This window comes from Elgaria multicarinata, chromosome 3 (assembly GCF_023053635.1).
Source record: "Elgaria multicarinata webbii isolate HBS135686 ecotype San Diego chromosome 3, rElgMul1.1.pri, whole genome shotgun sequence".
NCBI lineage: Eukaryota > Metazoa > Chordata > Lepidosauria > Squamata > Anguidae > Elgaria > Elgaria multicarinata.
Window position 1 is genome coordinate 150218746 of NC_086173.1, and position 10438 is coordinate 150229183.

General features: G+C 45.2%; 1 protein-coding gene across 3 annotated transcripts; it reads left to right on the forward strand.

The window, feature by feature from the left end:
* Window positions 1-1442: 1442 nt before the first annotated feature.
* On the forward strand, window positions 1443-10213 carry LOC134396024 (zinc finger protein 250-like). Of its 3 annotated transcripts, none has more exons than XM_063122347.1 (5): window positions 1443-1553; window positions 3704-3788; window positions 5147-5273; window positions 7057-7164; window positions 8486-10213. In XM_063122347.1, the coding sequence occupies exons 2-5, from the start codon at window positions 3714-3716 to the stop codon at window positions 9481-9483; spliced, it is 1308 nt and encodes a 435-aa protein (XP_062978417.1). In that variant the 5' UTR covers window positions 1443-1553; window positions 3704-3713; the 3' UTR covers window positions 9484-10213. The 3 variants fall into 3 exon arrangements, with proteins under 3 accessions (XP_062978417.1, XP_062978418.1, XP_062978419.1); XM_063122348.1 differs by having other exon boundaries at window positions 8489-10213; XM_063122349.1 differs by lacking the exon at window positions 7057-7164.
* Window positions 10214-10438: the final 225 nt, after the last annotated feature.

The following is a 10438-nucleotide window of genomic DNA, read 5'->3' on the forward strand; positions in this document are numbered from 1 at the left end:
GATCCTGTCAGCCCCCACTGGATAACGGGGTTTTGTATCCAGTGGATTATCCCCCTCTCCATTGGCAGTAGGGCTATAATAGCAGGACAGCCCTGGAGAGGTGGTGAGCTGCTTTTAGCCCAACCAGCATTGTGAGAATAACAGCACTGAGCAACGCTACACTCTCTCACCCTTCACCCCTGCAATTTTTAAACTGTAGTGCATTGCAGGCCCGTTTTAAGTAATTTCTCCCAGCCAGAACTGCCTCTAATTTTTGCTATGGAAATAATGGGCTATATTTGTATTCACGGGGCTCTTTTTAAATGCTTAAAAATGTATTCACTTTATTTTATAGCATTTTTCACCTACAGTGGCCAGATGGTACACCAAGCAGGATATAGCAGTATGAAAGTAGTATATTAAAGGCAGGAGCCACACCAAGCAAGATATACTTCAATCACAGCTTTTAAAGCTCAACTAAAAACTTCTTTTTCCTAAAGCTTTTAAAACTTGATGTTGTGCAGACTTTATACTGTTAGTTTTACCCTACCCTGTGCCTGCTTACCCTACCCTGTGCCTGTTTGCATTCTCTTCCCCTCCTTATTGTTTTACTATGATTTTATTAGATTGTAAGCCTATGCGGCAGAGTCTTGCTATTTACTGTTTTACTCTGTACAGCACCATGTACATTGATGGTGCTATATAAATAAATAAATAAATAAATAAATAAATAAATAATAATAATAATAATAATAATAATAATAATAATAGTACATGTCAATGGGCCCCAACAGTTGTCAGTGCACTTCAATACCACTATAAAGCAGTAGTGTGGCTCCTGCCTCTTATATACCTCTTCCATAGCGCTATATCCTGCTTGGTGTACATCTGGCCAGTATATTCACAGTGTGATAAACGAGCAAGCACAAACAAACTGCCTCCTATCTTTATAAAGAAAACGCAGAATTAATTCATGAAAACAAAACCATAACTTGTGGCCTTTTACAGAGGCGAAGCTAATCCCAAGTGCCAGCAGGAAGTGGCAGAACACCTAGCATGAATCTGAATGGGCCCCTGACGACTAAATGTTCCACACAAAATAAGGCCAGAGCTAAAAAGAGCCAAATCTCCGTCCGTTTGCTGATATAACATTTGTTGAGGGTGTGGGGGGAGTGTCCAATCACAGCTTGCGCGGAACTGTCGAACTTCTCCACTGAATTCTGTGGGCAGCTCTCACGTCCGCACCAAGAGGGGACGCATTTCGAAAAGGCTTCCAATGGGAACCGGAAATGGCCAGTCCTGACAATGGGATGGTTCGTCCGAAGGATGTTACATTTCTATGCGTTCTGCGAGCGTCTGATTGGCTGAGAGCGGAGCGCCGCTTTGGGTGATTGGGCGTCTCTGGGAAAGGCGTTGCGCGGACTCTCGGAATGGGAATCATAAACCGCTTGACCTCCAGGACGGAAGGTGGCAGAGGAGGAGCAAGACACGTGACTGCATGGCCGCAGCAAAGAACGGGCAGGCAGGCAGGCAGGAGGAACGTCTGAATCCAGCGGTGTGCGAAAAGCGGTGAGGTAGGGGAAAAGGACAAAGCTTGTGCAGGTCCCCTTCTCAAAGCGGTGTTTGCGTGGGTGGGAGGTGCTTTGCATATACTTCTTCCCCATCTTTGGAGACCGGGGTGAGAGAAGAGTGCTGCAAATTTATTAAATACACGAAATAAAACTCGAGTCTGCCTTAGCTTTGCAAAGTTCACTATGTGGTGGGAGGGGGATGGAAGTGGCAGCATGTTAGATTTTATTGAAGGAAAGGGAAACAAACCGATGACGATGGAGGAGAAACGATGCGATCTCTTTCCATGGGAAATAGAAGGCGGGTGTGGGTGGGTGGGTGAGTGAGTGGGTCGGTAGCGATGGGGTGGGAATCTGCCTTGGGATCGGCATCTCCCATCTTGTAGGTAGGCCGGGTGGTATGCGCTCAAGAGGAGATGGTGTGTGATCAGAGCAACAAGAGAAGCAATTCCGTTTGCTCCCCTTTCGCACAATTTCCAGAGCATTTTGCAAAGAGCTTTGAAAGGATGAAAATTGGGAGGGGCCCATATCCTGCCCCAAGTAAAAATCTCCCCCACCTTCACATCCTCCCCCTCCCCCAAACTCCCCCACACTAGGGGGAAGGGAGGAAAGAGTTCAGGTTTCCAAAAAGTCCAAAGCGCCAAATGCACAGTCTCACATTTAACATGAAGAATAAACAGCTCCTCACATTGGACGGCTAAAAAAACAGCACATCCTGGTACAACCGGTGCTGCACATAAAACCTCAGAGTAACCTTTTCTCTTCATAGTTTTCTTCTCCTTCAAGTAAGAGCAGGCGGACCAGGATGGTGTCTTGTTATATGCAATTTGTGGACACAGATGCCTTTCGGCCGTGATTCTGTGGTGGTTTTGAGGCCTCTTCCTGTGTAAATCATGAATATTGATGTGGATACCATTTTACCCTCCCCCTCTTCTAAAACTCCCTTGAACTGAAACAGGAGAAAGCAGCCCTTGATGTCCCTAAACCTGTTTGGCCTTTGAAGTCTGTTTTTAGAAGCTTAGCCTTTTATGGTACCATTCATGGTAAAAAGGGATCTTCAGTCCTTCTATCCTGATTGGCATCTCTGTTCGGAAGGGGAGCTCAGGGCTAGACCAGATGCTCTGAAGACAGGATGAGGTCTGTCAGGTTCAATTCTAGACATCTCCAGTTGAAAGAAGTTTTGGCATTAGGCCTGGAGAGGACCTCTCTCTGCCTGGGACCTCTTAGAGCCATCACCAGCATTAGTAAACAGCTCTGGGCTAGATGGCCTAATTGTGTGATTCAACACAAGGCAGCTTTATAGATGCATAATTATTGAGACACTTATGGATCTTGTCCCTTCCTTTCCTCTGATCATGTGCTGAGGAAGATAAGAAACATTGTCTCTGTTGTGCGTGGAACATGATGTTGAAGAACTATGTATGAGAGCCTATGTGGTGTAATGGTTCAACTTTCGGACAGGGACTCGGGAAATCCAGATTTATTATTGTATTAAAGATATTTGTATCCCACCTGATACCATTGGGATCTCAGGGCAGCGTACAGGTAAAATAAATTCAAATGGTGTAAAACAATAAATTATTTGCACAGCTAAAACGTATTAAACCATTAACAAGCTAATGCCAGTAAAAATTTAAAACAATAAAAGAAGTCAACTATGTGCAGCGTTAGGCAAATTTAGCCTTCAAAGGCTTTGGTAAAAAGCTGTGTTTTAACTTGGTGCTGAAATGAAGCCAGTGTCTGCTCCAGTCAGGCCTCCAAGGGGAGGGCATTCCACAACCAGGGTGCCACAACAGAGAAAGCCCTCTCCCACGTCCCACTATAATGGATGTCTTTTACTGGTGGGACACAGAGGAGGGCTCCTCCAACTGATTTCAAATCTTGGGCAGGCGTATAATGGGGGAGGTGCTCCCTCAAGTATCGAGGTTCCAAGTAGTTCAGGGCTTTAAAGTAGGGTTCTAATCCCCACTCATCCATGAAGATCCCTGAGTAACTTTGGGCCAGTCACTGACTCTCATCCTAACCTACCTCACATGATGGTTGGGAGGATAAAGTGGAGAGGAGGAGGGGGAGCATGTAAGCTGTCTTGGGTTCCTTGGAAGATGAGAAAGGTGGAAAAATATATTTCTGAAATATCACCCTTTTTTTGCCCCCAGAGAGTGAAGAATGATGTCTGAGTGTGGACTGAAATTGCCCCCTCCTTCCGGCATCAAGCAAGAGTTTTCCATAGAGTCAAACCAGGTAGGAGATTTCCGGAAATGGTTGGGGAGGGATTAATATGGAAATAAGGACAGAAGGTCAAAGGAGAGTGAAGCCAGAGGGATCATGAAGCATCTTTGTGGGTTTTCTGGTGTGGGTTTTCTGGAAAACTGTGAATGGGAGACTTTTCTGGAAAATGTTCCCACGCAAATTTGGGTGATTTGCATTGGAGAATTTACTGATCCTCTAGAGAGTTATCTAATTTAACGTGTTTATTTTGGTTGGATTTAATTTTAGTTTATTTGTGTAGTAGAAGCCATTACAGTAAAACAGAACACATAAAAGCAAGAGTAAAATATATCTCAATTTAAAATTATAGTAAAACCTAATGTTAAGGGATTACTCATCAAGACAGTTCGACTCATCGCAAACTTTCCTCCTTAAAATTGCTGCTCTGAAAGCAAAGCAAACCACTTTTTCAGAAACCTGATGTGACCTATCGCCAATAAAAAATTGATCAAATACCCATCAGATCTGCCTGCTGGCAGATCTAACTCCCTAAACAAGGCTGTTCTTCATAAATTGGGCAAACAAGCAGATAATGAGGGTTGGATTTAGTAAACAACGAAGATTAAAAAAAAAACCCTATGTTAATTTTTATCCCAATAAACCACAAGTATCTGACCGAAGATATTTGAGGGGAAGAATTAAAACACGCTTAGGGAGCAATCCTGTTGGGATAGTCGGACCACTTCTACTAAGGTTGTTGAGGCACCTTCTGTTTCACTGTCGCTGCTTATAAATTCCATTTCACAATGATACATTAATATTTATTTATTTATTAAATTTATATACCGCCCCATAGCTGAAGCTCTCTGGGCGGTTTACAGAAGTTAAAAACAGTGGACATTAAAAAAGTATACAAAATTCAAAACATCAAAAAATATAAAAACAACAGTATAAAACAGTCTCCATTTTAAACAACAACAGTTCTGGGGTCTATTAAAAAAAACAAACTTAGGATATGTTGTTAAATGCCTGGGAGAAGAGAAAGAGAACAGTGTTGGTGCCAGGCGAGCCTCATTGGAGAGATCATTCCATAATTGGAATGATTAATGTATTTCTAACACACACACGCACACACACGTTAATGTATTTCTAACACACACACACACACACATATACTTGTTAGGGATAATCACCTGAAAAACATTACAACTATATGTCAGAAGCATTCTAATATCCAAGTACTCCCCTGAAATCTGAAGTGGTACATTCAAGAAGCAATTTTACTGCCTAAAAACCATTAACCTGTATGCTAAGGACCTAGAGAGGAACAGACCAGCAGATGTGGCAAGATCAGTTGTGGAGACGGAGATGTGGTCTCTCTGTTTTCACAGATGTCGGTGACCTTTGAAGATGTGGCCGTGTATTTCACGGAGGGCCAGGGGGCTCTGTTGGATCCAGATCAAAGGGCCTTCTACAAGGACGTCATGATGGAGAATTATGGGAACGTGGCTTCGTTGGGTAAGGCACTTGGTTCCTCTTTTGGTAATGGCTGGAACTCTGGCTGTTTTCCTATCTGTAGCTTCATTTTTTGAAATTATGACTTTGATTGTTTGTCGATGTCATCCTAACCCAACAGCTCAGGGCAAGTTCCATGCTATACGTACCTCACTTCCTTGTCTGGCAGGCTAGGCTCAGGGAAAGACCTAGACTTTAGAGGCCCATCTTTCATATTTCTTTCCCTTTCACGTGTAAAGTGGCAAGTTGTGAAGACTAATATTAAAGAAGTAAAATACAGAAGCTTCTCTCCCTCCCTCTTCACCTCCTCCCCCCCACACTCACACGCATGCCTGCACTCAAGCACACATCTCCCTACACCTGAGTGCCCAGGTACATTTCTCCATGTCTGGTCCTGATGCTGAGGGAGGTAAGACATCAGAGGTGGAAAACGTTCACTGCTTCTCTGCTGCATGCTCCTCTTTCTGATAAATGAAGACCCTTCAACCTCTCCAGTATGTATTTAAACAGCGGGTCAGAGATGTGGAAAGAAATGCACCTTTGCCCCCTCAGATCAGGCCCTAAGTGGTGGCGGCCCAGCTTTGGCCTAGTGAGGTGTTCAGCTGTTTGTGGATTACAGCCAGGATCTCTAAAGTCCCTGTTCCTCATCCCTGTCCCCTCCTCCTCCTGCACGGCCAGTGAGAGGACCGACAAGATCAAAAGCAAACCTTTTCTATCCTACTGTGCCTGCTTAGTTCTGAAAGTAATCTTGTGAGTGGAGCTTTATTAATGACCCCAGATGGATCACATTTTTGTTTTTTTACATAGCAAGATTTATTTATTTTTACATTATCAACCCAAGAGGTTTTTTTACATACCAAGAACTGAGCAATTAATAAAAAATAATTAGTTTAATTTTCTATATTTGGCTGGACTCCCTCCCTTTACTGAAATCGGATGGGTTCACACATCATTTTTAAGCCAAGGTGGCTAGCCAGCTATGCACAGTAGTTTATTTTTCCAAGAGCTTACTGTGCTGTAACAGACAGTCGGACAAATAATCTACTTTGCATAGTTATCCTTCCGGCTCCTTCCCTCTCCAGCCTGCATCCCATCTTGTCTGCCATCAAGTCCCCCTTCCCGGCTCCAATCACAATTGGCTCCCTTTTTGTTTGTTTGTTCCCAGTTCCGTTTTTCTTATGTCTTGCACAAGATTGGAATGGAAACATTAAAAAAAAAACTATAAAGGAGGGGCGGGGGACCCCCAAGTACCCTAGGGGGTCTCCCAGTTGGGGGATCTACTCCCCCCGTCCCACACCCCCTCCCCCCCAAGAAGTCATCACCCCACCCCCGTCTAGGTAGAAGATCCTTCTCGTGCCGCCAGAAGGATCCTTCATCCAGACCTCTGTGTGTGTGTGTGTGTGTGTGTGTGTGTGTGTGTGTGTATGTAGGGAGTGGATCCCCAGTTTTTGGTACCGACCCACCCCGTCATGAATGGTGAACCCTTTTGAGAGCTAGTGGGCCATGTCTGGGAACCCCTGAGGGGGGCCCCCTCCCTGGCACAAATGGAAAACACAGAAGGAAGTGGGGTTTTTTGAAGGGACATTATAGTTACTCACTTCCCTGCACGTTTCTCATTCGTGCCAAGCAGGGAAACTTGGGGTGTCCCACACATGGCTGACTACTTCCCCTTGGCAGCCCCCCCCAAAAAACCGGGTTTGTCCATTTAACCCATCCCAGCTGGGATGGACCTTTAGAGGCCCCAGAGTGCATACTTCTATGCCCTCTTCTCTTCTTTCCTGGGCAGGCTTTCCGGTTGCCAAGCCAGAGCTCATTTCCCAGCTGGAACGTGGGGAAGAGCCGTGGGTGCCGGATTCTCCGGGCTTGGATGGAATGGAGAACAGCAGTGACTCAGGTGAGGGGTCCGGGAGAACCACTTGAACAATCTCACCTGCTCTTGGTCCACTCTGAGGTCCTCTTGGCTTTGGGGTTTCTTTTGCTCATGTTACTCCTTTCTAAGCTATATTTGTTAGCATTCCTTATCATAAACTGGTGTCTGATGTCAGTAATGGACTAGATGACAGGAAACAAATTGAAGCTTAATCCAGACACGACTGAGGTGCTCCTGGTTAGTCAAAAGGCAGATCAGGGAATAGGGATTCAAGCCCGATGAAGAGAAACTGGAACAACTGGGCATGTTTAGCCTGGAGAAGAGAAGGCTGAGGGAAGACGTGATAGCACTCTTCAAGGACTTCAAAGGTTGTCACACAGAGGAGGGCCAGGATCTCTTCTCGATCCTCCCAGAGTGCAGGACACGGACTAAAGGGCTCAAGTTACAGGAAGCCAGATTCCAGCTGGACATCAGGAAAAACTTCCTGACTGTTAGTGCAGTATGACCACCTTGTGTCCCAGTACTGGGGAAAAGGCAGGATGATGATGATAATAATAATAATAATAATAATAATAATAATAATAATAATAATAATGGTGATTAACAAGTTACCTAGGGAGATCATGGGCTCTCCCACACTAGAGACATTCAAGAGGCAGCTGGACAGCCATCTGTCAGGGATGCTTTAAGGTGGATTCTTGCATGGAGCAGGGGGTTGAACTCGATGGCCTTATAGGCCCCTTCCAACTCTAATATTCTATGATTCTATGAACCTATGTTGGACGGGGTTAAACTCACTCGAAAGACTCAAGTTGTCGCCCCACCTCAGCTGCTGCATAATTCTCCTACAAATCGTGCCCCATAAACCCACCCCTGAGGCAACCAGTACACCAGGAGGATCGCAGCTTTATTGCAGAAGACCCTTCCCACAAATCAGCTGTCCTGTGGGCTGGTGGAAGTGCGGTTTACGTGGAGAGGAAAATACGGTGGATGGGAAGATTAGCTGCCCCTTCCCCACCCCATGCTTCATGCCTCACGATGACTGTATGTGACTGATCTTACATTTGGCTGTGGGGGAGGAGGTAGACACCAGCCTGTTGACACCTATCCACCAACCCAGCACCAGCAGTTCCATGCAGCCCTTGTGGGAAAAAAGGTAGGCCGCTCTTGGGCTAATGGGATGAAAAGAGAGAGCAGGACATGATGAGAGGCGGCTCCTTTACTCAGTGGTTCAGTATTGCCACTTCAATATTGCTACTCCATTTTGCCCTTCAACCTGCTTCCTGGGTTTCTTTCTTTCCTATCCTCAAAAGTAAATCTTGTTTCTGTTTTCCCTTTATCCCAGCAGGTGAAGGTAGAAAAAAGCAGTCATGTGGGTTACAATTTATTCAGAAATCAGCTCTCGTGTCCCATGAGAGAATCCACACAGAAGAGAAAGTGTATAAATGTGCTGCCTGTGAGAAGTGTTTTTCTCGGAAATCACGTCTCGTGAGCCACCAGAGAGTCCACACAGGAGAGAAGCCCTATGAATGCTTGGAGTGTGGGAAATGTTTTGCTCAGAAATCAGTTCTCGTGACCCACGAGAGAGTCCACACAGGAGAGAAACCGTACGAATGCTTGGAGTGTGGGAAGGGTTTTGCTGATCCATCAGCTTTCTCAAAGCACCGGAGAGTCCACACAGGAGAAAAACCCTATACATGCTTGGAGTGTGGGAAATGTTTTTCTCTGAAATCCCAACTCATGGTTCACCACAGAGCTCACACGGGCGAGAAACCCTATAAATGCTTGGAGTGTGAGAAATGCTTTGCTTGGAAACCAAAACTCATGGTCCATCGAAGAGTCCACACCGGGGAGAAACCTTATAAATGCTTGGTATGTGGGCAGTGTTTTGCTAATCCGTCAGCCTTTTCAAAACACCGGAGAGTTCACACAGGAGAGAAACCCTATAAATGCTTGGAATGTGGGACATTTTTTGCTCGGAAATCGCATCTTATGAACCACCAGAGAGTCCACACAGGAGTGAAGCCCTATAAATGTTCAGATTGTGGGAAGTGTTTGTCCGATCCATCATCTCTTGCAAGACACCAGAGAATCCACACAGGAGAGAAACCCTATAAATGCTTGGAGTGTGGGAAATGTTTTGCTCGAAAATCGTACCTTATGAATCACCAGAGAGTCCACACAGAAGATAAACTGGAGGTCAAATCCTGCCCTCTTGGTGCCCAAATCCAACCCTCCACAGTTTCCCAAGTGGGCCCATCCCTTCCCCTGGACCCACCGCCTTTGCTCCAACCACTGATGATTTTGTGGTTTCCTGACATTACTACAGCTCTAAAAAGTTGAAATTCCTCTTCTAAGACTTAGTTCCTGGCAGTAATAGTTTTAAGCTATAATAGGTTGCCATTCTTGGTTCCACCTCCTTTGCTTTAGGCTTCCACCCTTTTGCCTTCAGGCCCGTCCATCACTGGAATGTAGCCCCTGAGAACTTGTCTGAAATTGAATTTGGCCCTCGGTCTGGAAGATGTCCCCCACCCCTGACTTGCATCCTAAGCCACAGTAGAGGTGCATGATGGAAACGGTAGTGTTGTAGATGTGTATTGTCATGACTAGGCCTGTTCCCCTTAGGCTGGGGGAAGAAGTTTCAGGCAATCAATCAGAATCAGATTCTGAAGCAGAAGAGACAGCGCCAGAAACATACCAACCTACACGGGGATTGGGGGAGGTGACTCTCACGGGCTCTTTACCAGCTGGGAATGAACCTGCACCATACCTTATCTCTGAAAATGTTAACAGCACAGTCTGTGGGAAATCAGTGTTCTTCCAAGGGGGAGGGCACTTCAGGGCTAGCTGATCCTAGTGTCCTCCGCAGACTCAAATGAGTGAAGCTAAAAGAAGGCGAGAGAAGGTCGGCCCGGCTAGCTTCTCACCAAAGGCTTCTTCAGACCCAGCCTCCTTGAAGTTAAAGCATTTTGGGAAAAGGCTTTCCGTTATTCCTGAAAGGACAATTGTCTTGCTTAGTTTTCATAGTTTTGCCTAGAAGAAAGTTCCTAGAGATTAGACTCTCGAGGTAGGAAGAGATGTTTATTGCCTGAATAAAGTTTTGTGGGTTACATGGCAGGCCTCTTTATTGTCTCCCAATAAGTTGGGAGGTTTTGGGAAACAACATGTATCAAGACGGAGGTGGAATTTAGGAGGATGTCTTTCTTATCTCTGATTTCAGTAGTTCCATGTATATGAAATATATATACTTTTTTTAAAAAGGGTGGGAAGAAGAATCAAAACACTGATTTGCAACAAC